Here is a 26,226-nt window from a genome sequence, read left to right as displayed (position 1 = left end):
ACTTTTTTTTTTTTCTTTTTTCTTATTTCTTTCCCACAGATTGTGAGTGTGGGAAAGCATGTTAAAGGATACCATTATATTGTTGCTAACCTGGTAAGATACTTTTCTAGAATTATACCCCTGCTCGGTAAGTGAAACACTCAGTTTTACTTCAAAGTTATAGCACTTCACACAACATTTGCCATTTGTCACTAATATGTGGTTGTGCATAATACATTCTTTATGGTGCATTAAAGAACTTGGTTTTGTTGTTACAGCCATCTAGACAAGAAGGGCACAGTGTTACCCTTTTAAATTTTGTCAAAATCAATGTAGCAGAAAGGACTGCTGAGTGGCTGAATTAGAATTTACGGAACTACCCTATGATTTTTGACTCATCTTTTTAGTATTAGTAACATAACAATTCTTGAGGTAACTGTTCTACATTCTCTAGGGAACATTCATTTTGCTGAAAAGTCAGCTATTTCCAATCAAATTACTAGTTCAGTATTTCCACTCTAAACTGCACATTCACACATATAATGTTCAGAAGACAGCAAAGAAAGCGTAAATGCAATATTTTATTATTAAAATAACCTATTCTTTAAGCTAAAATACTTGCCTGGTGAAGCACGATGAATGTAGGACAGAGTCTAATGTATGCTTTAAATTGTTTTCTTTTTAGCCTCCCTCAAGGAATTTTAGTTGACATGAAATATTTCAGTGTGCTTTCCTGTACTTGTACCTTAACTTAAGATCACATCAGTGTATTTTTAAGACCTCAGGCATTTTAAATGAGACATGTCTATTCTCTTAGGTCTTACAAATTAGATTTTCAGCATTGCAAATTTATAGTTTCCCAAGTAACTTTTCCCATGCAAAATAGTTGATGTAAACAAGGAACTGGATGTTGCAGTGAACTGCTAGTGTGATATACAGTGGAAACAGGCACATCTACTTATCTGCTTCAGCAGGGGCACACATTGCTATCTACTGGCTGTTCAATAATGTGGGTAGTATGACTTCCTGATGTGTCACCTTTTATATTTACTGTCAGTATCCTTTAGGACATGAATCAAATCTCTGTCCTTAACCCTTTCCCTGGGGTATTGAGACAGTACCCCACATTTTTTTGGTCCTAAATCTTTCTTTTTTAAGTTAAGTGTGATAATACACTTCTGTTTGCACTGATAAATGCCAATCAGAGGAATTTAAGAAAATAAAAATAAGATACGTCTGAGCTAGCATTAAACATAGCAGCTAGAAAAGTATCAGAAAGATTCATGCATGCTTCTTAGCTTGCTTTAGCAGTTTGCATTATGCAGTTTCTGAAAGTTCAGCTATGTCTCTAAAGGCAAATTTTACAAAATAATTTGTCTTCATATGTGCTGAACAGATTATCCTGAGAAACTGGTAAGTCAGGAAGTATATCTACTTTATTTTTTCTTTCAGTGTTGGGAGTCACTCTAGGCTTTAAATATGTAGCAGGTCTGAGAGCTATCACCATATTTCACAAAAGTGTAATTCTGATCTTATATTTTCCTTGCACTGACAGTGAGATCCTTATGCACTGTCTCTGCCTTCTAATGTCTGTTATATTATGTCATGATATCAGACACCTTCAGCCTAAACAATGAATCCTGCCATAAATGTATTTACACAAGTGTTGTTCATTTTGCAAACTTGCAAAGAAACAGAGATATATCAGTTAAAGCACTAGTACAGTGCTCATTCAAATCTGCCAACTTCGATTGAAATTGAATTAAGACTTTAATATTCTTCAGTACTTTTCGTTTTTTTCGCCAAAGGCATTTCTTCAAAAACTGTCTGCCACTCCCAGAAATGTGTTGCTTAGCTGTCAAGACCACCCTAGCAATAATGTGGGAAATTTGTTTCTTGGTTTTGTTTCATTCTGTGTTACACAAATGGAAATTATGAACAAAGGTTCAACATTATTCTCTGCTTTTAAGTCCTGGCTTCTAATGGAAACCTGCTGCTGTACATACTTTATTCTGCCTTTCTGACCTAGAACAGATTAGACCCACAGTGACGTATCAGGACAGACAAAATCTTAAATTGATTTTCTAGGGATTCAAAGATATTTCTCTGGAGAGATTTATGCATGGAGGAGCCAATGTGACTGGATTTCAGCTAGTAGATTTCAGTACCCCGATGGTAACTAAGCTGATGCAGCGCTGGAAGAAGCTGGACCAGAGAGAATACCCAGGATCCGAGACCCCACCAAAGGTACTGGCTGATCTGAAGCACTACCAAAGATATCACTCAAGTATTCTAATTTCTGATTAACATTGTTGAATATATTAATGAAGACCTTAATATTTAGGCAGAGGAGTAAGCTGTTTATCTTACTATCACTGGCAACTAATTATGCCTATCCTTATGATTGTGTGATAGAAACACAAACTGCAACACATTTTACTGATGAACTTCAATGTCCTTTGTCACTTATTCTCCAACTTCACCCCTTTACTGACAGGAATTAAAGGTCAAATGCTTAACTGACAACTTAATTTCAATCAATTTTACATGAAGTAGTCTAATTATCTAGATTCACTTAGAGTGCAGAGCTTTCCTGACAGCTGAATCCTTCTGTATATGAGATATAGCCAGAGTTGTAAATTAAATTTTCATTTGGAGTTTCCTCCGGAAATTCTATCCACCTGAAAACCTGGTGTAGTAATCACTTTCAGGCCCAATCTTACAGTGAAATTGCACCCCAGTGTTCCTCTATCCTAATCCCTCACAGATGGATAACAAAATATTTTTCTCACCTATAATTTTCTTGGCAGGCAAATCACAGCATAGCTATAAATGTGACTTCATCAAAATAGTTCTGTTATTACACATACTAATGCATATCAGACCTAGTTGAGACTGGGCTCCTTTGTGCTGGGCACTGTGCAAAGATAAGCAATCAGCCCCTTGACTGGGAGAATGGTAGGTTGGCGAAGTCTAGAGAAAGTGTCAACATGGATACTACAAAGCATAGCTACATAATTCAGTGAAAAATCAAGAAATTTATGTTCTGGAGGAAAAGAAATACAAGGCTGTTGTGGGCTATGGAGCGCAGATATCCCCAGGTACTGGTGACGGTAACAGTTTAGCCTGTAGGACTCCTTGCCACATGAACAGGATTGTGCTGCCTCCTTCTGAGAAGTCAGCGTGATTAATCTGAATCACCCATAACTCACCTATGGACAACCAAAATTTGAGATTATAAAGGTAAACCATGTCCCAAAGATCTTATAATATGCAAGACAAAGAAGAGGAAGGAAATTAGACTTGAGTAAGTGGATTTAAGTTTTGGAAGTTACGGGGCATATCAGTAGCAGCCCTGGGCATGTGAACAACTTCTCCTGGGGCGGTATATTCATCAAAGGACCATACTGAGAAAATGCACCTTTGTTTATGTGGCTCCAGGCTAACATCTGTTGAAGACTTTCTCCACACATTTCATTTGGCATGTTCTCAACCTAAAGCAGTTACTGTAGTTAGTGTGGAAACACAGACCATTCAGTGCCCTATGTCATTCAGAGAGCCAACATACATTTTCCAATAGGAAAAACGTACCCTTGATCATTCTTAACAATTCCAGTAGCCTGGATGTCTGCTCAATAGCCATGCATTTTTTCAGTTATACTTTCTAAGTGAGTTACTGTTCTCTTTTTTTTTTGAGTAAGTTGCATGGGTGGGGTTATTCCCTAACGTATAAGACAACTAGAAGAAAAAAAATTAAGACCTCAATATCTCCAGTTTAATTTGTTTCTTTTAATAATTCTTCAGAGCAAGATTTCTGTACCCTTAAGAAATACAGTTTTACAGCTGGAGTTACTAAAACGTACTCTTCTCAGTCTTCCATTTGTTCCTTAGACAAAATTGCTTTTGATTTTGAGGAGAATTTTTTCTAAATGGAGGTGTAGAAACTGCTGCATAATGAATCACACTAGGAATATCTGAGACGGCTGATTTTTGTAAAGATGTGCCAACTCTAAAGCGGTGTGTTTGTCCATCTTTTTAGTATACATCTGCATTAACATATGATGGAGTACTTGTGATGGCTGAAACTTTCCGTAATCTTAGAAGACAGAAAATTGATATTTCAAGGAGAGGAAATGCCGGTGATTGTCTTGCTAACCCTGCAGCCCCATGGGGCCAAGGAATTGATATGGAGAGGACATTAAAACAGGTAAGGATAGGCTTTATTCTAGTGACCTTTGTGAATATGAGATACTAATTGTACTCTATATGATTTGGAAGCTATCATACACAACCGTAGTAATGGGAGAGGAGAAATTTATTTTTCAGTTGCCATTTGGAAACAGCTGGGGCTGTTCTGGTTGTTCTGGTTTATAACTTGGAACGAAGGCAGATGGGAACTGCTACTATGTGAAACTACTATTAGTTCTATTAAGATAGTTGGGACTTCCTCCACTAAACGGATGGTATCTGTTGCTTTTGCATATAATCTGGGTATACAGGTATTGTCATTTAAGGAAAAAGGTGCAGCTACCTAATGCAACCTTTCAAATATGTTTCTGTCATCTTGAATAGGAGTAGATTTCTCCCAGGGAAATCACATAGGTAGTATTTTTTGCTTTAAAAAGAAATAACCCAGAGCTATTGTTCTCTGATGTCAGGAGTTTGAATTCCTGATTAATATGGATGCCTAGAAAGTTCCAGATCTCTGTCAAGATGATTTAGCCTTTCCTTTGAATAGGACAGTAAGAAAATAGAAATCCTGCAGTAGAATTTAAATCATTGCAAATGAACAGGCTCCACTCAGGAGAAACTGCTGAGGAGAAGTGACTGCTGACAGAGCTGGCAGCTCTGTGCCTGGAAGCCAAGGTTTCAGTCCTGGAGAAAAATCGCCAGAGATAGAAATGGACAGAAGGCAGGAGTAAGTGGTTAAATCCACATCCTGACTCTTAGGGATAGAAATAAAGCATTTTGTGTGCTTCACATACTCTGTGCAGATGCACAGATCTCTAACAATTGTGAGAAGCATGAAGTCAGGCTTCTGTGTTAGGGTGGACAGTGTGAGCCTTCACATCTGGCCGAAGAGGTTTGCATAGCTGGATACAATACAATCAAAGACAGCAGCAGTACGTCCATGGCTTCTGTGGGATGAGGACCACAGTCTGCATATACTTCAGTGAGGCAGTAAAGTGCTGAAACTAAAAAAAAAGAGTTCTGGTTTCAGCTAAGACACAGGTGGTGGAAAACTGCCACAGCCAATCTTACAGCTTTACATCTGTCCTCTGAGGCTTTGAAAACACTCTCTTCAGGCCCTATGCATGTCACCCATCTTCTGTGGTAGTAAATTGCTTTGTTGGGGCCAAGATTATTGTCAAGTTTACCTTGATGAGCAATATATACTAAACTTACACATTTAATCTACCAGAGTGTAAGCTAAAAAGATACAGCTCAGGTTGAACGTCCTTTAGGTTTATTTCCTGTGATCCAAAATATTCTGCAGCAGTGATGAGAGTGATAAAAAATGTACTTCTCTTTAGCACCTGCAGCTGGAAAGTCTTGAGCTGCACAGCATGAAAAAAGAGAAGGTCCATTATGTGTCTTTGCTAGGCCTTAGATACTGGCATACCTAAGCGTATTTTGAGCATGGTTTGACAGGAAAAAGGAATACAAAGGAAAAGTAGCCAATTTTTTGCTTTATAATGCCTGTCTATCCTAGTGTAGTGTTGTTATAGTAATTTAAGGACATAACCCCGATAACTTTCACTGCTCTGTGACATTTGGAATAAAGAATAGAAGACTGGATCCTCATGACACTTATTCTTCCATTTGTAGGTTCGAATACAAGGATTGACAGGAAATGTTCAGTTTGATCACTATGGTCGCAGAGTCAACTACACCATGGATGTCTTTGAGCTGAAGAACACAGGCCCTCGGAAGGTATGTGCTGACAACGTTTACTCTCCTGATATCACATAAATGAGTTATGTATGATGAAATGATTATGTAAACTTACATTAAACTGGTCTCTGTGTAGTTTAAAAAAGATAATATCTTGAATACACGGATATTTCTGGTGGAAGCAGATTTGAATTGCATTTTCTACTAGATACTATTATTCAGTGCAACAAATTGGGAAACACAAAAACAAGTGTGCATCTTGGAGAGGTGAGATGTCAGTGAGTCAAGCATACTAATGAAAACCAGCTGGATGGCGTGTTGCTAGGCTGCTGGGTGATGGAAAATGGTCAGAACTCTGAATAGTTGATATTTCTTGTATCTTATCCAAAGATTTCTATCTTGCAAATTACTGGCATTTTTAGGCAGGGTCATTTGTACATTCTGTGTAAACATGAATCATAAGCTGTAAATAACATAGGGTTTTTAAGGAGAAAAGGAGAGCGGGGAGGAGGAAGGGAGAATGCCATGCATGCTTGTATTTTCTGAAATTAATTGCAGTATCTAACGCTGTGTGCTTGATTGGTTGCTTGTAAGCAACTTAGGCAAATGCACATCAATATATGTCTAAGCAGATCCTCCATGTCTGAATGCATATAGCTTATCACTCAGCTCAATCACTTTGAAAAGATAGCCTGGGTACTTTGTTAACCCTTTCTCTTCTGTGCTGAAATTTGCCCATTTTTCATAGTATAAACCAAATAAAGACCAGAAAACGTACTCAGGCTCAAGGATTTTATGTCCTTTGGAGGCACTGTGGCCCATTTTGTTTGTGAGGTCATCAGAACAAGAAAAAAGTGAGAAGCTGATGGTGAGTAGGAGAATCATGGCTGCTTGAGTAGGGCCAAGGCAATCAGAATTGAATTAAATAGTCCTCTGCTGTCAGGCCAGAGGTGACAAGCCCAGTAAATAGTACTCCAGGTGAACCATGTGTTCCCCAAGACAGTTACATGCCAGACTGATGAGGAGGCAGTGTTAAACTACAGACCCAGAGCAGAATTACACACTGGGATGAACAAATTGTCAGTATATCACAGCATAGAGCTGTAGACCAAAGCAAAGTATGTGCCTGTGTATGAGGCGTATTGGTGCAGTTGCCGTTTGAAAGTATGACAGATGGCTGAAGAATAAATTGGGAAAGGTGAGTCTGTCTTCCTTCTCTCTTGGGAAGTCCAGTGTCTCCTGCCAGGCAATGTGTCTGACCTTGCTGCCACTCCTGCTCCCTTCCCGGCTCCCTGCTGCACTGTCGGCCATCAGGAGGATGTACGGGTGGCTGGGGTGCATCAAAGGCAAGTGGTGAAATATGACCTTTCCATCCCCAATTCTCAATTGTACAGGAGGGAAGGCAAGGTGGAAAAGATGTGGTTAATTAGGTCGCAACTTCAGTAACTCGTTAGGGAATTTGCTTTGCAGCAAACTGTCAGAAGTGGCCTGTTGTTCCTGTTTCAACATTTGTCACCTGTTTTGGGAGAGGTGTCTGGATGACACCACTGCAGGGATGTCCCTGCCCTCTCTTGCCTGCAGTTTAAGGGGAGGGTGGCTGCAAATAGAGGAGCTATGTCTGTGCTGTCCTGGAGTCCCAAAGTGCTTTTCTTACCTTGTCAGGCATGTTTCTGCCACTTTTAAGCCATTACCTGTCTTTGATATAACAAGCCATAACGGCTTTGACATATCTGGCTACTCACAAGAATTTATTTCTCATGTATTACACAGTATTTTATATGTGATCATTGGACCAATTCTGTGCTCCAGCCTGACAAATCCTATATAACACGTGAGAAATGGCTATACTTAATTGAACTAAGAGGCCTTCGCTTTTAATATCTTCTTTTCATGTCCTACATAACATGACTTATGAGTCACCCAGCAATATCTTTTCAGGACTAGCCTTTCCAGTCAGAGTAATGTATGCCTCTAATCTTTAGAAAAGTGATTTTTGTTGCCCACACCTATAAGGATGTGAACAGAGCATTGCAAAATGGCACAGCTAGTCAGAGGCAGACTTCCATATAGTTTAGTAAAATGGGAAGCAACAGCCAGTGCTCATATTGGTTTCATTTATGCAGCCTTTCTTACACGGTTCTTGTTTGCAGAACAGTAACAAAACGGGATGGTGAGGGGAAAGGGTATGAGGAGAAGGATCACAGAGATGTAGTGGGTTGGCTTCTGTGACTGGAGTGTTGCTGTGGAGGGATACAGGATCTTTAGGAAGGACAGGCAGAGAAAATGAGAGGGGGAGTTGCCCTTTATGTAAGAGAGCAGCTGGAGTGCATGGAGCTCTGCCTGGGACTGGATAAGGAGCCAGCTGAGAGTTTATGGGTTAGGTTTAAAGACAGGACAGGTCAAGGTGACGTTACAGTGGGTGTCTGTTCTAGGCCAACTGACCAGGAAGAACAAGTGGATGAGGCCCTCTACTGGCAGGTAGGAGCAGCCTCATATTCACCAGTCCTGGTTGTCACAGGGGACTTTAAGCAACCCAATATCTGCTGGTGGGACAACACATCAGGACATAAGCAATCCAGGAGGTTCCTGGAGTCCATTGACAACAACTTATTCCTCCAAGGGATAGAGATGACAATGAGGAAGGGTACTCTGATAGACCTCTTACTTACCAATAAGGAGGGGCTTATTGGGGATGTGAAGGTCAAAGGCAGCCTTGACTGCAGTGAGCATGAGATGGTGGCATTCAGGAGCCTAAGAGCAGAGAGGAGGGTGAAAAGCAAACTCACACTTGAGGAGAGCAGACTTTGGCCTCCTCAAAGATCTGCTTGGAAGATAAGGGGTAGGGAGGCCTAAGAGAGATGCTTAATTTTCAAGGATCACCTCCTCCAAGCTCAAGAGAGTTCCATCCTAACAAATAAGAAGTCAGGGAAAAATGTCAGGAGGCCTGCATGGATGAACAAAGAGCTCCTAGCCAAACTCAAGCACAAAAAGGAAGCATATAGAGGGTCGAAGCAAGGATGAGTAACCGGAGACGAATACAGAAACATTGAGCATCCAGGGACAAAGTTAGGAAAATTAAAGCTCAAATGGAATTGAATCTGACCAGGGACATCGAAGACAACAAGAAGGGCTTTTATATGTACACAGGTGGCCAGAGGATGACTAGGCAAAATGTGGGCCCTTTGCGCAATGAGACAGGAAACCTGAGTATACAGAACATGGAAGAGGCTGAGGTACTGAATGCCGCCTTTGCCTCAGTCTTCACTAGCAAGACCAGCCTTCAGAAATCCCAGGTCCCAGAGGCAAGGGAGAAAGTCTGGAGTATGAAAGATGTACCCTTGGTGGAAGAGGATCAGGTCAGGGAATACTTAAGCAAACTGGACATACGTAAGTCCATGGCCCTTTGGGATGCACCAAGCCCATGAGATGCACCCACAAGTGCTGAGAGAGCTCACAGATGTCATTGCGAGGACACTCTCAATAATCTTTGATTGATCATGGTGGCTGGGAGAAGTGCCCGAAGACTGTAGGAAAGTAAATGTCACTTCTCTCTTCACAAAGGGCAAGAAGGGGAAACCAGGGAACTATACCTCGATCCCTGGAAAGGTGATGGAGCAGCTATTCTTGGAAACCATTTCCAGGCACATTAAGGACAAGAAAATCATCATGAGTAGCCAGCATGACTGACTTGTCCAAGGGGAAGTCATGCTTGATCAACTTGATAAACTTCTAGAATGAAGTGACTGGCCTAGTAGTATAGGGGAGAGCAGTGGATATTGTCTACCAGGACTTCACTAAGGCATTTGACACTTTGTCCTGTAAGATTCTTCTAGAAAAGCTATTGGTGTATGGGCTGGAAAAGCAAACAGATTGAAACCTGGCTGAAGGGCCAGGCCCAGGGGGTGCTGATCAGTGGTCTGAAGTCTAACTGGAGGCCAGTAAATAGTGGTGTACCCCAGGGGTCAAAACTGGGTCCAGTCCCATTCAGCATGTTCATTAATGATCTGGATCTGGGGCAGAGTGTGCCACCAGGAAGTTTGCTGATGACACCAAACTGGGAGGAGGGGCTGATATGCCAGGGGGTTGTGCTGACAGGCTGGAGAAATGGGCCAACAGGAACCTCATGCAGTGCAGCAAGGAGAGGTGCAAATTCCTGCCTCTGGGAAGGAACAGTCCCAGGATCCTATATATGCTGAGGGCCACCTAGCTGGAAGACAGCTTGGTAGAAAAGACACTGGGGCTCCTGGTGGACACCAGGTAGAACATGATCCCGTAATGTGCCCTTGCAACAAAGAAGGGTAATGGTATCCTGGGCTGCATTAGATGGAGTATTGGCAGCAAGTTGAGGGAGGTGATCCTTAGAGAGAGGTGATCCTTACCCTCTACTCAGCACTGGTGAGGCCACACCTGGAGTACTGTGTCCAGTTATGGGCTCCTCAGTACAAGAGAGACATGGACATGCTGGAGAGAATCCAGGGAAGGGCAACAAATATGATTAAGAGTCTGGAGCACCTCTTCTATGAGAAAAGGCTGAGAGAGCTGGGACTGTTCAGCCTGGAGAAGAGAAGGCTCAGGGGGATCTTATCAATGTCTATAAATACCTGAAGGGAGGATGAAAGAAGGTTGAGCCAGGTTCTTTTCGTTGGTGCCCAGGAACAGGAGCAGAGGCAGTGAGCACGAAGTGACACACAGGAAGTTCCCTCTGAAGATCAGGAGACACTTTTCTACTGTGAGGGTGACCAAGCGCTGGCACAGATTGCTTGAGAGGTGGTGGAATCTCCATCCTTGGAGATATTCAGAAGCCACGTGGACACGGCCCTGGGCACCTGACTCTAGGTTGAGCAGGGGGGTTGGGCCAAATGACCTCCAGAGGTTCCTTCCCACCTCAATCATGCTGTGATTCTATTATTCACTATTCAACATGTCACCAGGATTTAACAAAAAAAAAAAAAAAAAAAAAAAAAAAAGAGGCGAAAAAAGTAAATAAAGCATATACGTATACATGTACATGCATAAGACAGTCTAAGATTTGGCTCCTAAATTCTAACTTGGGCAGCTAACGTGAAAATTATCAAAAATTTTGCGTATTCAGTTGCCCTTACTGACTTGTAGGCTTCAGCAGGAGTACTTCAGCGGTTGCTACAGGGCACACACGCCTTCAGAAACGACACTATTCATTCAAAAGCCAAACTGTTGTGACAAACTTACTTTGAGGCAGATATTTTTGCAATGTTGTTTCCTAAGAGACAAATTCGGCCTTTGTATAAGTGGATGCAACTGCTACAAGTCCAATTGCAATCCAAAAAGAATCAGATGTAATTTAATAGCTGAATTCAATTCTATCCTTTGAGGAGTGTTTTTCCATTGGGGATTTGAGGCATTTATATGAAAGCATATTGTTATTTAGTGCTCTCACAGTGACTGTGAACTTATATACTTATACAAGTGTCATGATGTATCTTATATATTTATTCAGTAATCTAGTTCCAGACTTACTTTAGCACAGGTTTGAGATGCACGCACACAAGCTCACACCCATGCACACAAGCTGAAATCCCTTTAAAAAATGCCTGCCATTCCTCAAAACCTCCCTCACCTCTGTCTGCGTTTTCATATGGTATTTACTTTTATAACGCAGTACATCATTCATCTTCTGGTTTCCTTCTGAACTTTCCAGCAGTGAGGAATTGCACAATGAAAAATAATTATTCACTATTATAATGAGCTTCCTAAATTGCCACATTTTGGTGTACATGTTCTAACTTTAGCTGATCACAGTTTTTGACAAGAATTTGGCATTTTCAGTTATGTGTGACTCTATGGTTGTCTGGATGAAAAAGAATATTTGCTAGCAGAAAACCTCCCTCTCCAATGTATCAGCAATTCTGAAGCTTCCTGTTAACTGCAGACACCTAAATCAAGACTCAAGTGCTATAATAGCAATTACGAAGAGAAAAGGAAAAGTTCAACTAAATGCACCAGAAGTTGTGCATAGGAAGAGAAAAAAAATCATTCATATTCAATCATGCTCACTCATCTAATTATTTCATGTATTTGTAATTCTCTATGTTGAGTGTGTCTGCACACTACTCTAGGGACTGCTAAAATGAATTGCCTCTCCATAATTTTTTTTCAAAAAGGAAATTAATGAAATAGTAAATGTAAAAATCAAGAGGAAGGTTGGCTGTTGTAAGAATATACAGGATTCTTTAATGCATATGAGACCAGGAACCAGAAGCACAACCCTGCACTTCTAGACTCACATCACATTACTGCATTGATCTGAACATGATGTTTGTCTGTGTCATGGAGGCTGAATCCTATATGATGGTGAACTGTAGTTTGGGTTCTACAATAATGTTAGAAATAATATTGGCCGCATAACTGATCTGATCATTTAGCTGTTTTTCATCATACTGAAGTCTTTTCATCCAAGGCACAGACTGTCCTTTGGCACTGGCAGTTACACTGAAGCTCTGTCTGGAGTCTGCTTTCCACTAAAATTCCCTTTCCTCTTCTGGTAAGACAGACAGGGCATTCCTCTCTCCCAGCTCTTGGTCTCATGAACTCCTAATTAATCAAGGAAGGAGGAAAGGGGGAGTAGCTGCTGACTGATCTCCAGGTGTTTCTAAAAAGTGAGCTGTGCCAGCTTGAATTGCATCTCTTTGATAGGAACTTTTTAAAATCACTGCTGCAGTCTGCACCTTCCCTGGGAAAAAAGATCAGTCTCTTAATTCATTAGGTTCTCAGCAACCTGGAGAGCCCCTTTAGGTGGGATTATAGTACTGTTCTACTGAGATGTTTGTGGTCATGTTGTCTGTTTGACATAGAGCTGAGTACTGTCAGCACTGGGTCAGAGGAACAGGCACTGAGCCACCTTGTCATAGGGTCCGCAGACAACCGTGACCTAACTGCAGAAAAGAGAATGACACAAAGGGGAAAAGGGAGGGTGTTTGCTAGTGAGCCTGAGGTTAGATGTGAGAGAGCAGTTTCACCTAAGGTACCTGTGTCTGGCATGCTGAAACGATTGGTGAGAAGGTGGAATTGGAGATCTCTAAGTAGGAATGAGACAAGGGAGCACTGTCATGAACCGCTTGCAATTTCATAGACATCTGTCTTGTACTGGGGACATCATGCACACAGCATCCCCAGGAAGACCTTTCCTACCTAATGTCACCCAGGGCAACATTAAATGATTGGGAGGAATTCTGCATCCAGAAGTGCCACTTGCTAATACAGATGCTAAACACAGTATCACCACATGAAGTGAGATGAGTGTGCTGTAAGATTCTGACCGGCAGGATTTACAAAAGCAGTGAAGTATTTTAGGTCTCGTACCTACTTTTGGCTACCCAAAAACATAGTACATAGCCTGTGGGGAATTTTTTGGGGTATGTGGGGATTTTTAAGTGTTCATTGAGCAGCTCCCAAAAACATCAATAAAAGTTTGAGGGGGGATCTCCTTTTCTCAGGCTGCCTTCATCCCATCTGGTTTTACAGCAAGCACTGCACCCCTGGGCCCTCACAGGAAAGGATGTTGACTCATGTCTTGTGCCCAGCAGCACCACTGCCAATGCACAGGGCACAGCTGCAGGCTGTACTGAATACCAGAGGTGTGCCCTGCAAAGAGTGATGTCTGTATGTAAAGGAAGGCTTCAGATTGCAGGCATACCATTTTTAACTTTTTTTTTTCTCCATGGGAATGCAAGAACAAGTGATGATCCAGACCTGGCTCTAGAGTAAGTTCATCCATCACCAGTAATGAACAAAGACAGCTGTTTCACCTTAAAGCTGCTCTGGGAAGGGTTGTGGTAGCCTAAATGCAGCCAGGGAGAGGAAAACCTGATTTGTTCCACCTCCCTGTAGGCACTTGCCAGAGATACTTGCAGAGTCAAGTCATTCTCACCATTCTTTAGAGTCAGTGAGGAAAGCAAGCAGTTTTCTAAGGAGGGGTGCTTATTCTGCATGAGCTGAGTCTGGTAGTGCTTGTCTGTCCAGTGAGTGGAGCTTTAATAACAGGGCTTCTAATATAGGTTAGTGCCAGCAGTTAAGTGGAATGAGCCTGGTGTAAGTCCCTGGGTTGGGGTCTCCTAGGAGGCCCACAATGCATCAGGGAATTGAGATCAGCCATTGTATTGCCAAGCTGTCATCCAGGTATCTTTCACTGATCCATCTAAGACCAGAAGATCTGGAGGAGTAGTGAATGAAAATTTTCTTGTGGAGAGCAAAAATTCTTACATCTCGTTTGTGCCCGAGGAAGGATTCAGGCCATTGAAAATGGCATTTAACTTGTGCCTCTGGTCAAAGTAAGTAGCTCAGATCATTCAGGAACAGCTGAGTGGCAGCTCTCACTCCATGCAGCAGTGGTGCAAGATGATATACCCAAAGTGTTAAGATACATACCACGGCACCTGTCTATGAGCATGACAGCACTTCCTTTGGTACAAAATTATCTTTGGATCGCTCTGTTGTTCTTATAATCATTTATATTTGTAATTATACAGAATGTAGACTTTTCTACTGTAAATTATATACATTCTGTTTTGCAGGTTGGGTACTGGAATGACATGGATAAATTAGTTTTGATTCAGCATGAACCTACACTTGGAAACGACACTTCAGCCATTGAGAATAGAACAGTAGTTGTCACTACAATTTTGGTAAGGTGTTTCTTTTTTTAATGCTTACACTGGTGTGTGACACCATCTCATTTCTAGTTATGGTCTAATTTAGTCTGCCAGTTCCTAGGTTAGTGGGAGGGTGAGAGCCATATATCTTAATTATCGTGACTGTCATGTCTGTAACAGAGTTTTTTTGGTACACATTTAATATAATCATTTACTTGGAATGAGGTTTTTAAATTTTAGTTGTAATTTTTTTTTCCTTTATTCAGTCATTTCCATTTTTGACTAAAGTAAGTCCTGAAAATATAAGTGAATTCTTTCAACCTCTAATTTATAACTCTTGACTCAAAAGAAACTGGAAGAAAAACTTGAAACCTCTGAATTGAACAGAGGGTATAAAATTAGATGTCTGTAATGACATTGTCCCTTTTTGTTGATACATTATAAATTCAAAGTTGACATTATCAAGATCTAAAATTCTAAGTAATAGAGTTCAGTCAGCCAATGAGACCTGGATTATCTACTTCCAATTGTGAATGAACTTGAATTTAGTAGATGCATTTGAACATATTTCTTAATATGTTTATTCAGCATTTCAATAAAATTTCCATTTTAATAAAATCTAAATAGATTTGGGTTTTGATCTGCCAGTGTTACTGGTGTTTTTAAAGAGTGGTTGCAAAGAAGAATGCAGTTGCTTCATTCATTTACATTTTTAATACATAGTTTTTCAAAACCATAGATTCTTACAAATCTGTATTTTAAACAAAATATTTAACAATTTTCCATCTGAAGCCAGACATGCCCTTTTAAGCTGATGTTTGTCAAGCCAACTGGCAAAGGGTGACCTTTACCTGACCGCTTTTAAGATTTTACATCTCAGTTCACTGCCCTTTTCACCTACTTCATTTAGACAAGACATTTTAACCCTTTAGAATAAGCTGTGTCTCAAATGGGAAGGAATATTCTGTATGTGTTGTTAAGCAATAATTTTTCTAATTTAATACAGAGTTGAAAATAATGCAAAGGAAAGTAACAAGACCTTTTCTGACTCAAAAATGCAGTTAGTTACCACATTTCCAGCAGTGTGTATCCACATCTATACATTATGTATGTCTTAACAAATCTCCTGTTGAAGATTATCATTCCAGGATGCAAACCAGCCAAACTACTATACAGGGAATTCAGAATGTAACTCCTAACCAAATTGTGTAACTTTTTATTTTATTTTATTTTTTTGCATGGGACATTTAAAATATATGTATCATTTTCCTAAAAAAAAAAAAAAAAAAAAAAAGACTTGGTGATGGAAAAAAAAATATACTTCAGTACAGTCCTCCTCTTTTCAGCCTCTGATGAAGAATCCTATTTTAAGAAATTGATCAAGGAAGAAAAGAGTCCCAAGATGCTGCGAACATTCCTAACTAAGGCTCAAGTATTAACCACCAGTCTAGTAGCATTGAGCTAATTTTTCCATATGGATTACTGTTCCTCTGACTGGATGACCAGGCACTGAACCACCAAGAAAAGTTCTGTGACTAATCTGAAATGTCTAGAACAGATGACGTTAACCTTCAACTTTGCCAAGCTGAGAAGAGAACGATGTGAATAACAAGCTTTCAGTCGAAATTTTCCTCTCAGACCAATCCTGATATCTTTGACTGAAGCTACTATACATGAATACTGTAATTTCTATAAATAGCTCCAAGTTTAGGAGAAACAAGTAAAAATAATAATGAAAAGTCATAGAAAAGGTTCCTGTTTGCCAGAAAGGAAAGAAAAAAAAAAAAAAAGCTTTTAAAATGTGTTATCTTGCCTGTCCTGTTTGCATTGAAGCATTTTGATGTGCATAATAAATGTTATCTTCAAAAGAACTTTTCCAGTCCCTGTATTGAAAGGACTGGCGGGATCATTTTCAAAACCAAAAAGCTGAATTAATATTCCAAAACATGCCCTATGTTTATGCAGCATGTCATTTTGGGATAAATGCAATTATTTGAAAGGAGCACTGCTTCTTGGCCAAAAGTGTCCCCTTTCAGTGTTTCAAAATCACAGTGCAAGAGAAATATATCAGAATTTGGTTTGAATAAGAATGTATGGTGAATTCTGCCTTATCATGCCCATCTCCCATTGACTCCATTGGGAGCTGCACACATGATGCTGAAGGCAGGTTAGAACCATGATTCTTAATACTGGCCTGCCAGGGCAATGTATTTAGCATCCACAAGCATGTGATCACACACACAAAGAAAAGATATATTTAACTAGAATAACTTTCAGAATACTGTTATTTTGCTCTTCTCTGTATTATAGTCATGTTGCAAATGCCAGACAGACTTTTTCACCTCTTCTTTGCCCTCTTCATATTGAAGGGAAGTTGAACCATTGTAGATGACCGTATAATTTTGGTTGCATGCATATTTTCCCACATTGAACTGAAAAGCTTCTGCAATCAATGCTGTCAGTCTTTTCAGTCTTCAAAGACAGGTGTCGTGGCAGCGTAAGAAAAGTTTACAAGTTTTCAGCATGGCTCGCTTTAATTTTTGCTTGAAGCCAAATAGCACAAGTTGATTTACCCGCTGTTTCTTCAACTTTTATACATCTATGCTTACTTTGCTGTAATGTGGCTGTATGGCTATTGCATAGAAGGTGCATTATAAAAAATTAGCTCTGCACTCAAAGAACTTAGTACAGTGTTTTCTTCTTGGCACAATGTTACGTTCATTTGTAGTGAGAGCACATAGAATTTATTTTACAGTTTTGATTTAGTGCATAGGCATCAACCTATCTCCAATTAGTCATGTGGTGAAGGAACACCCGGAGAGAGGTGGCAGCAGGGGCAGCTGATGCGTTTTATTCTACCAGTTGCCATGCAGCCCTGCTTTTCATGGTTCCTGGGAGAGACCTGTGTCCTGCACCTCATGTGATGCACAGCCTCCTACACATCTGGCCCCATGAAAAGGACAGATTTTCTACTTGTGTGCAGAAGCATTCGCTCCAGTGGGGGCTTGGGACCTCCAAGTGCACAGTAGGCTCATTGTATGACTGGAGAAGGGATGTCATGTGCAGCCCTCCTCTAACACTAAGGTAAGGTGAGTGACTTACCCAGCTAGAAAGAATGATCATCTCTAATTCAGTAAGTTGAGAAATACTGTGACAAGTTGTTGAGGTAGAATATAGGGTAGTAGGCTGGGAAGACTACACCAAACTCTCTAATTCATTTCCTGATATAGCCAACTCTGTACCTACTCCGAGATTGCAAAACTTAAAAATCACAAAAATCTTTTAGAACCAAAGCTTGATGTACGGTGCTGCATCTGCATTGTGGCTTCCAAGCTCAATAATTTAATGATAGTCTTGGTGTTGGCAGATTAAGCTTCAAGGGCAGGATCCAGTTCATGACTGAGTCACCTAAATGTAGATGACTTTACAAAGCGTACTGGTTCAGTTGCCCACTTAAAAGCACTCTGTGACGTTTAAGATACTCTAGGGTATACTGCCTACCCCCCATTTCTTACACTGACAGGATGGCGCTTGCCTGTCTCATGCCATATAGGACCATCTAGATGTCTCAGCTAGCGTATGTTGTTTCAGGCATGTAAGATAAGTTGTGCCCCAAGTTTGTAAATTTTCATCAAAGTCCACAAAGATTTAGAAATTGATTCAGTAACCCATAGGTGGACGCCTAACACCGCGGATATCAGACCAATCTGGAAAGGGAGAGCACAAGCACTTGGAAGTCAAGCAGTTTAGCTTAGGGTGTCTCAGATGTCAGATAACCTTCATTAGGTGACTGAGAACCACACTCATTGTTTTGACTGATGCACTCTTGATGGAGTCTTACCTCAAAAATTCTAACTATAACCTTCTTTCTTATAATAGAAAAATATATTTTGAATACAAATTTGGTAATTAAATTCTTTAGTAGACTGGAGAAAAAAAATGAAGTTTGTTGCATGACAATAATAAAGACTTCAAACCGAATCCTGGACACTTTATTCAGAAAAAAGACCCCAAAACCACTAAAACCAAAAAACCTTCCATTGACATCTACAGAAGTTTCTTTCAGAATAAAGTGTGATAATGTGTGCCACTCCTGTTCTAAAAATGAGACATTTCCTTGCACAAATATTTGTCACTTTTGCAAATTATTTTTACAATGTTTAAAGATTTTGAAATGAACTTTAGAATAGGAAAGCCAGACATAGATCTGTTTGGTATTTCGGTTAGTTACTTTCTCCAGCTTTCCTTATAGTATGAATCATCAGTTGTGAGCATTTTACTGTACACATGAATTTGTGGCAATGTGGTGGAATGATTTGTTTACATCTATAAAGGTAATTGTTGCAGACATCAACTTGTATTTACAAATGTTAAGTATTGTTATAAAATTGTGAATTATATAAGTAAAGCTTGCACCATTTCAAATACCTGTTCCGTGCTAGTCATTGATCATTTCAATATGGACTTTTCCTTGATTCACTACCCCATAGAATGCTATTAAGTAGCTGAAATCTTGCAAATATTGCAGTGCTAAACCTCATTCAGCAGTAAGTCAAACTTGTGTTTTACATCAGTAGGTTAAGAGTTTATAGTTCAAAATTGTAGTAAATACAAAGATGGTGGGGAGAAGTAATATTTTTATTAGACAAGATGTTATAACTGGAAACAGTGAAAAAGTATGCCTGCTGTTTTCAGGTACTTTAGCTGATCTAATAGTAGATATTACCTCTCCCTAGATGTCTCGCATCTCTTGTATCTTTAGACTAGCATGGTTACACTAACATTACTACTAATTTAGAAAAAGCTATTGTAATATATTACACCAAAAAAATAATCTTTTTCAGTGTCACAGATAGAAAAGAGCATCAAGATATGGCTGAGTGCATGCTATTGATCAATTCAGATATTTCATGACTTTGCAGTGTGACCTTGCAAGTTTGTCTGTGTAAGTTGCTTGTTAGCAAACCAGTAAAACTTGCCGTTCAGTGCCCTGATGTTATTACAATAGCATCTGCACACCTCATTAATTTGAAACACCACCAAAGTCTTGAATGGACAGAATTTACAGCTAGTGCTACTGTTTGATTTTTTTTTTTGTAAACAGTCTTTATCAGAAAGCCACATTCAGTCCCACCCACATCCCCTCATCAAATTCTACTTGACAATACATCTCTTGTTATTTGGCAGGTAAAGTAGGCACAGCAATTAAAGAAACTGTTATTTATTCTGTGTAAAATAGGTAGGAGGGAAAGGACAACATAGTAAGCAAAAGGTAGTATGTCTTCCCATTATTTTTAATTTTATTGTTTCACACTGGCAGATCTTACTCAATTGCTGCTTCTTTTAAAGCAGTCACTGCAAGAGGTACTACCTTACTCTGTACAGAGAGTTGCATTATAAGAGATGTTCTGTATTTTGCTCTAAATCAGTAAGATCAGAGTGTGTAGAAAGAAAAATGGACAGGAAGAGAACTAATGTGGTTCCTCCAAGTCACCCAGCAGATCCCTGCCAGAACCCAGGTCCTCTGAGTCCTTCCTCACTTGGTGGTCCCTCCACTGGATGGGATTGCCACTGCTTGCACCTATCAAGGACGGTATTGGACCCCACTGCTCCCCTTCTCGGTGTTCTGGCACAGAACTCATGGGGAGGAGGGCTGAAGTTTATTTAGCCTTTAACAGGAAAAATGAGGCATCTGTCACTTTGCTTTGCTCTACAGAGACAGTTGAAATGCTTTTTTGTAGCAGCCCTGTCAGTGATGAGGTACAGGCAGAAACAGAGTGTCTGGGTTTTGGGAGAAGGAGCAGACTGACCTGGCCTCCTCTGTGCCTGTATGCTTTGTGTCCCTCTCCAGAATTATTATTTCCTGCTGTGACTAATTGTATGCCTTTGGCTTGGGATTTATAAGAAAGGCTAAATCAGAAGAGCTAGCTGTCACTAACTGGTCTTTGAAAAACAAAGTTGCTTTTGAGATGCAGCAAGCAAATGTAACTGAAGCTAGTAAGGAGAGTCCACAAATGCAGGATGCTGGACAAGTCTTGGCTGTATTTCTAGCTAGCAGTTGGCTAAATCACAGTCAGGAGACATAGAATTTTTGACCTCTGTTTATTTTTAACCATTTTTGTGCAATAACATATGTAGAAAGACACAGATTTTGGCTTTTTCTCTCATGGGAACAAAAAGCCCACGTGAGGGAGGAACAGCTGATTAATGTGCCAGAAATACTTCCCAAAATCAAGATCTGCTGCAAAGAGAGGGCAGGACCCTTTCTGCCTGCTCTTCTCCCTCCCTCCCTCTGGAAGACAGGTGTTTGAGATTAAGCTGATTTAACTGAGGATAGGAATACAAGAAATGGTGCAGGCTGCTGGTAGTACTCACCAGTTTTCCTCTGAAGATGCAAACTCTGTACGGACAAAGGCATTGCACAGCATCACTGCAGTGATTACGGTGCATAGTTAATGTTGTAGCTCAGTGGTCTTCACAGTGCCCAGGCCACACGTGTCAGGGTGATAACAGCTCGTTTTGTGATTGCTCCAGTTCTAGAAGTCCGTGGCAATCCATGGATGTGCAGTGGTCGTAACTGTGTGCTCAAGAAATGTAACAAACTGCTGTTGTCACCCTCGAATTTCTCTGGGCATTTATACTTACATATAGGTCAAGGAACCAGGTAGTCAGACAGAGTTTGACTTTGGAAGGGATCATTGTGGACACTTTTCTATGCTGCATGGTTCCTTAGCTGAAGTAATGGCCATAATGCATCAATGGCCTCCAACACTGAATTACTGCTAAAGGATTGTGGCCCAAAGAGGCATGTCCATAGCAGAGGTTAACATAAGAAGGAGATGATGGGAGGAGAGGTGTTCTAGGAATACACTGGAGAGTGGAACTTTCCTGCAATACTTAGGAACTTGACTCTGTCTCTGAGGAATCACTAGCACTTCCCTGTTCTCAAACTGTGTTGAATTTAATCTGGGACCTTTCTCTCACACTGAAGTAAACGAACTACACAACTTTCTCCACTCACATAACAGAAAGCTCCATTGTGTCATCCTTATACAGAGGTGGGTCCTGGGCAGAGTTACCACAGGGAGTAAACTTACATAAGGGAGTAATGCCTCCCACATATAATCTCTCTCTTTTCTGTTTCTCTGCCTTTTGACCTTGCAGTAGTAAATTACAGATACTGTTCAGGCTTGCCTGTCAAGTTCTTCTCTTGGGTGGATGCACAGCCTGCTAATAGGAGCTACATATTGGTATCCAAAAGGAAAAATTTACCTGACACACTGAAAAATTTTGGAATTGGTTCGTTCGGTCCTCCTGTTGCTCCTGTAATGCCATGTTTCCTCCATTGTTAAACACCTAATAGAGGTTACAAAATTGCTGTTGCTTACAGTTGATGTTGATGTAGTTTCAAGAAGCAGACATTCTCAGACTACATGTTTACTTTTATTTTTATTTTTGTACTAATTATGTATGTAGGAAAGATGTGAATAGGGCAGAGTACTACCAAGGTTAGTCTCAAAGAAACATTCACCAGGGCCAGCACAGAAAAAACTTAAGTTGCCAGAATTTTGTGATGTAAATTCAAAGTGTGACATTAGTGACAAGTATTTTATCAGGAACTGGCTATGAATATGAATTAAGTGAAGTAATTTAAAATACCACCAGAAAGTATAGTTTCACATAATGATTGCTAAAGTCTGAATCCACACAGCAAAAAAAGAAAAATGTGACTGTGTTTTCCCAATGTGACCTTGATTTCCCATCACATAATGTTCACTATTGTGATAGTATGGTTTACGCAAGGAATGTAAGATCCACTTTTCAAGACAGGTTTTACTTGTTTTCAGTGTCACTCACCATCCAAAAATACTTCGGTACTTCTTTTTCATGTAGCATGTAAAGTCAGTGTCAGCTTAATACCGTTATTGTCCATGCATATTGCTTAGATTCATCCTAAAAGACCTTGCAGAATCTGCACTGTTTATTCGAAGGGGAAGAGAGATGTTTCATCAGGAACGTGTTTCTATGTTCTCACTAAAATGTATGTAGCCTCTTAGTAACTATGCATTCTAAACCCTAAGAAAACAAATCATTCAGGCTATGCATCTGAAATTACATGGACAGTAACCACACTATAGAAGATATGCTTACTTACTGAAGTCAAAAGCATAAATTATACCTTGCATTATCCCACAGTCATTTGCATTGTATGGGTTCAGCTTCTGTTCACGCTTCAAATTTAGCATATACCGCACTGAGGTCATTTAAAATAAAGTAAAATTTATATGCATTCTTGAATAGTTTTTGTGTTCATAATTCGTAAGGTTCATAAATCTTGTGAAATGTATAAGCCAAATTACAGTGTAAATAGTATACCTTTCCAGAAGGATTTCTGTTCATATATTTTAATTTAAATGTGCTAATACTATCCATGAACTTTTGATAAAACATGTGTTGTTCAGTTGGTAGATGACATGTTACTTTTCAGAGTATATTCAGTATACTTCTCCTTTACAGTTCTACTTCTTTCATTATAGGAAGCCCCATATGTTATGTTCAAGAAAAACCATGATACGTTTGAAGGGAATGACAAGTTTGAAGGATACTGTGTAGATCTGGCGTCAGAAATTGCAAAACATATTGGTATCAAGTACAAAATTGCCATTGTTCCTGATGGAAAGTATGGAGCAAGGGATCCAGAGACAAAAATCTGGAATGGGATGGTGGGAGAACTTGTTTATGGGGTAAGCATACCAATTTTTGAAGCAGGATTTAATATATCATAGTATTAGTCATAAAATAGGAAGTATATGTGCATTTTATTTAACCTTGGGGTCACAGAAAAAAAAAAAACAAACAGAATTTTGTTTCAGATCTCTGTGCTTTCATTTATTTTCAAGAGAAAATCAAATAGTTTCATGCAAATTCTACAATTTATTCAACTAGTACTGTGTAACATTAGAACATCCATTAAAAATTCGTTATTGTTAGAACTAATGTTAGAGACCATCTATTCCTGATACACTGTAAAACTTAGTTGGGAAGAATATCACTCATTTATTCATTTTCATGGAATGATGGACAGATCTTTTAAGAAAGACAGGACTCTTGGTCTAATCTGAGAAATGGAGAATCCACCATCATATATTAAACATATATAACAAACCACTACAGACAAGTACACAATTAGGCAATTCAGAATTAAGACAGACTTTTAAAATGAGTATCGGTAATAAAATTCAAGAGCAAACCCTCAGAGTAGCATAATAGTTAACAATTCTGTTGACACATAAAGTTGTAATATTTAACGAAAATAGTTCCAAGAAACCCATAAAAATATTTGCAGTATCTGGTGTTACCAAAAGTAGCAAAACTCAGAGCTGTGCTTGCTGATGACTGCAGTTGCTAGTATCTGCACTGAGAACAGATCAGATTTCTTAGAGAAACTTTTCATTTCAGTGATGGAATAAAAAACCATAAATCCTAAAACTATTCAGGTGAGAAGATTTCTGCCAATTAACTCATAACATGACTCAACCTCCCTATAAATACTACTGCATACCATTTGGTCCATCCACAGTTGCAGTTTTTGCAATTCCAGTGATGGTTAGGCCATGTGTGGCAAAAGCCTAGTAGCTTTTCTAGAAGCTCCATTTCTGTTCCCCTTTGTCAGCTCAGTGTAGCTGATAAATTTTGTCAAAGTCTTCTCCACTAGCATCAGTTCAGGGACTCCTCAACATGAAATAGACTGTGTGCTGTAGGAGTGTGGGAAATGGTGCCCCAGATTGTTGTTAGATTCCCCTCTGCATGGGAATGAGAAGGTTATACCAGCCTCACAAAACTCCCTGTGTTCTTGGAAGTTCTTGGAGGAACCAGCCCCACTTGTGCCTTTAAAGAGTGGAAAAGCTGAATGATCACCAAGCATATATATCCACTTTAGTGGCTTGGAAGCAGCTCAACTCTCAGGATATTAAAAGTCAAATGTTTTTCAGACTTATTTTATCAAAATGGAGGTGACTCCTTGTCTGGCTTTTAAGTGCAATAGCAAGCACATGGATGTCAATAGCTATGTGCTGTTTTTCAATTCTCTTGCCCAGATGCATATTCTCTTGCCCAGATGCATAGTTTCAGTGGCCTAATATCTAGTTGAAAATTATAGAGGAAACTTGAAATTACACTTACATTTTCTGTTTGTGGGGTTTTTTTCTTTTTATCATGAAAAATTTGCCTCATCAAAGCCAAACTGCCCTAGTACTAGACTGAAATAGAAAGTACTGTTAGGAGGCTCACACAGAAGTTCATGCCAGTAGTGGAAAGTGACCTGCAGCTGTTAACATAGCTGTGACAAAAATTCACAGGCATAAGGAACCTGTTGCAAATCACCTGCATGAAGAGGACATCCCAGAATACATGGTCAACACTTCATTTTTTTGTAATGGAAAAGAATGAGGTGAAGGCTCTTTGATGGCCAAATTTAAAAGCTCCTGCACAACTATCTGTTTAGGAAGGCTGCAGTCTGATTGTGATTCTGGGATTGAGCTCTGGGAATGAGCTGCAGTAAAGCTGTCGGAGCTGCTTTTTTTTTTTGAAAGTACTAACAGAAGTCCGCTGTTGTCCAGTATATTTGCTCTACTGTCCGAAGGCTCCTTGAGGCTATATCTATCCCAGTATATCAGTGGCACCAGGGAGTGTCTCTGGGCACTGGAACTTGGCTGACTAATCTGCTAAATTGCAGCAATGGTCCCTGGTATATTTCTGGCCCATAATTACTGTCCAAAATAATTTCTGAGCCCAACTGGACACTAGGATAGGGGAGAGACCATTCCCTATAAGCAGCTTGAATGCCACCATGCTGGTTTACAGGTTAAATGATTTCCATAGTAGCGACATAGGCTCTCCTGTGCCAGCTGCCTTTAAGGCCAAGAGCTACTCCAAGCATGTTTAATGTACTTTTACAGGTGTAGCTTTAAAGGAAATTATTTCTGTTAACTTATAAAAGTTTGCTGCTTAAGATTTCCATAGGGAATCTGTGAAGAGCATCCACCCCGCAACTTCCTTGAGTCCTTGCCAGATGATTTACAGAGCATTGTGTCCCCTGGCCTATTTCACATAGAGAAAGCAGAAAAATCAGTCAGCCAGAGACTTTCCTGAAAAGCTCTGCTATAAGAGTGTGTTCACCTTCTCTGATAGATCCCCAAATCATAACCACCAGTACTCTGAGTAGTTGGCTATGCTTCAAGCAAGGCATTTATATGCAGCCAGGACTGGGACAGAATTTGCAAACTGAATTAGCAAGTTAACGAGACAATCTGTTTGGGAACGTTTTACAGCTTCTAATTCCCAATCACATTAAAGGATTAACAGACAGTTTTGTGCTGGCCAGTGAGATTGGACCTTTTCTGTGCCACACAAAAGGCTCCCCTCCTGTTCTGCTGTCTACACAGTACCCCAGTGCCTCAGTGTCACCGATGTCTCTTAGCCCTATCCGTGTTGCTGAGAGTGGACACGTGCCAATTGTATCCCATGTCCACTTGAGACCCATATGGACCGCTGGTCGTTCTGGTACCTGCACGCTCCAGATACTGCACAGGGCAGCTTGGCTGTTACCTAAGCTCTGTAGTTGATTTTTCCATCATGTTCCAGTGTATAAAGTGCTATGGTGTACAGTTTTGCTATGACTGTACAGAAGGTTGTGTGCAGGAGTGTGTTTATTTTCCTGTTTTGT

General features: G+C 40.0%; 1 protein-coding gene across 9 annotated transcripts in view; it reads left to right on the top strand.

Moving 5' to 3' along the window:
- GRIA4 (glutamate ionotropic receptor AMPA type subunit 4) overlaps positions 1–26,226 on the top strand; it is a 242,059-nt gene that overhangs the window by 161,796 nt on the left and 54,037 nt on the right. For 8 of the 9 annotated variants that reach the window (XM_074816152.1, XM_074816151.1, XM_074816158.1 and 5 more), the window contains exons 5-10: positions 40–93; positions 2,068–2,226; positions 4,019–4,186; positions 5,809–5,913; positions 14,424–14,534; positions 23,039–23,245. In XM_074816152.1, the coding sequence (XP_074672253.1) occupies positions 40–93; positions 2,068–2,226; positions 4,019–4,186; positions 5,809–5,913; positions 14,424–14,534; positions 23,039–23,245 (804 nt within the window). Of the gene's footprint in view, positions 1–39; positions 94–2,067; positions 2,227–4,018; positions 4,187–5,808; positions 5,914–14,423; positions 14,535–15,847; positions 18,929–23,038; positions 23,246–26,226 lie in introns of those variants that run through there. The other variant, XM_074816159.1, reaches the window with a different exon arrangement.

Source organism: Strix aluco, chromosome 2 (genome assembly GCF_031877795.1).
Source record: "Strix aluco isolate bStrAlu1 chromosome 2, bStrAlu1.hap1, whole genome shotgun sequence".
In the NCBI taxonomy this organism is placed as follows: Eukaryota; Metazoa; Chordata; class Aves; order Strigiformes; family Strigidae; genus Strix; species Strix aluco.
Note: the sequence above shows the minus strand (reverse complement) of the source record. Positions and strands in the feature narration are given on the sequence as shown.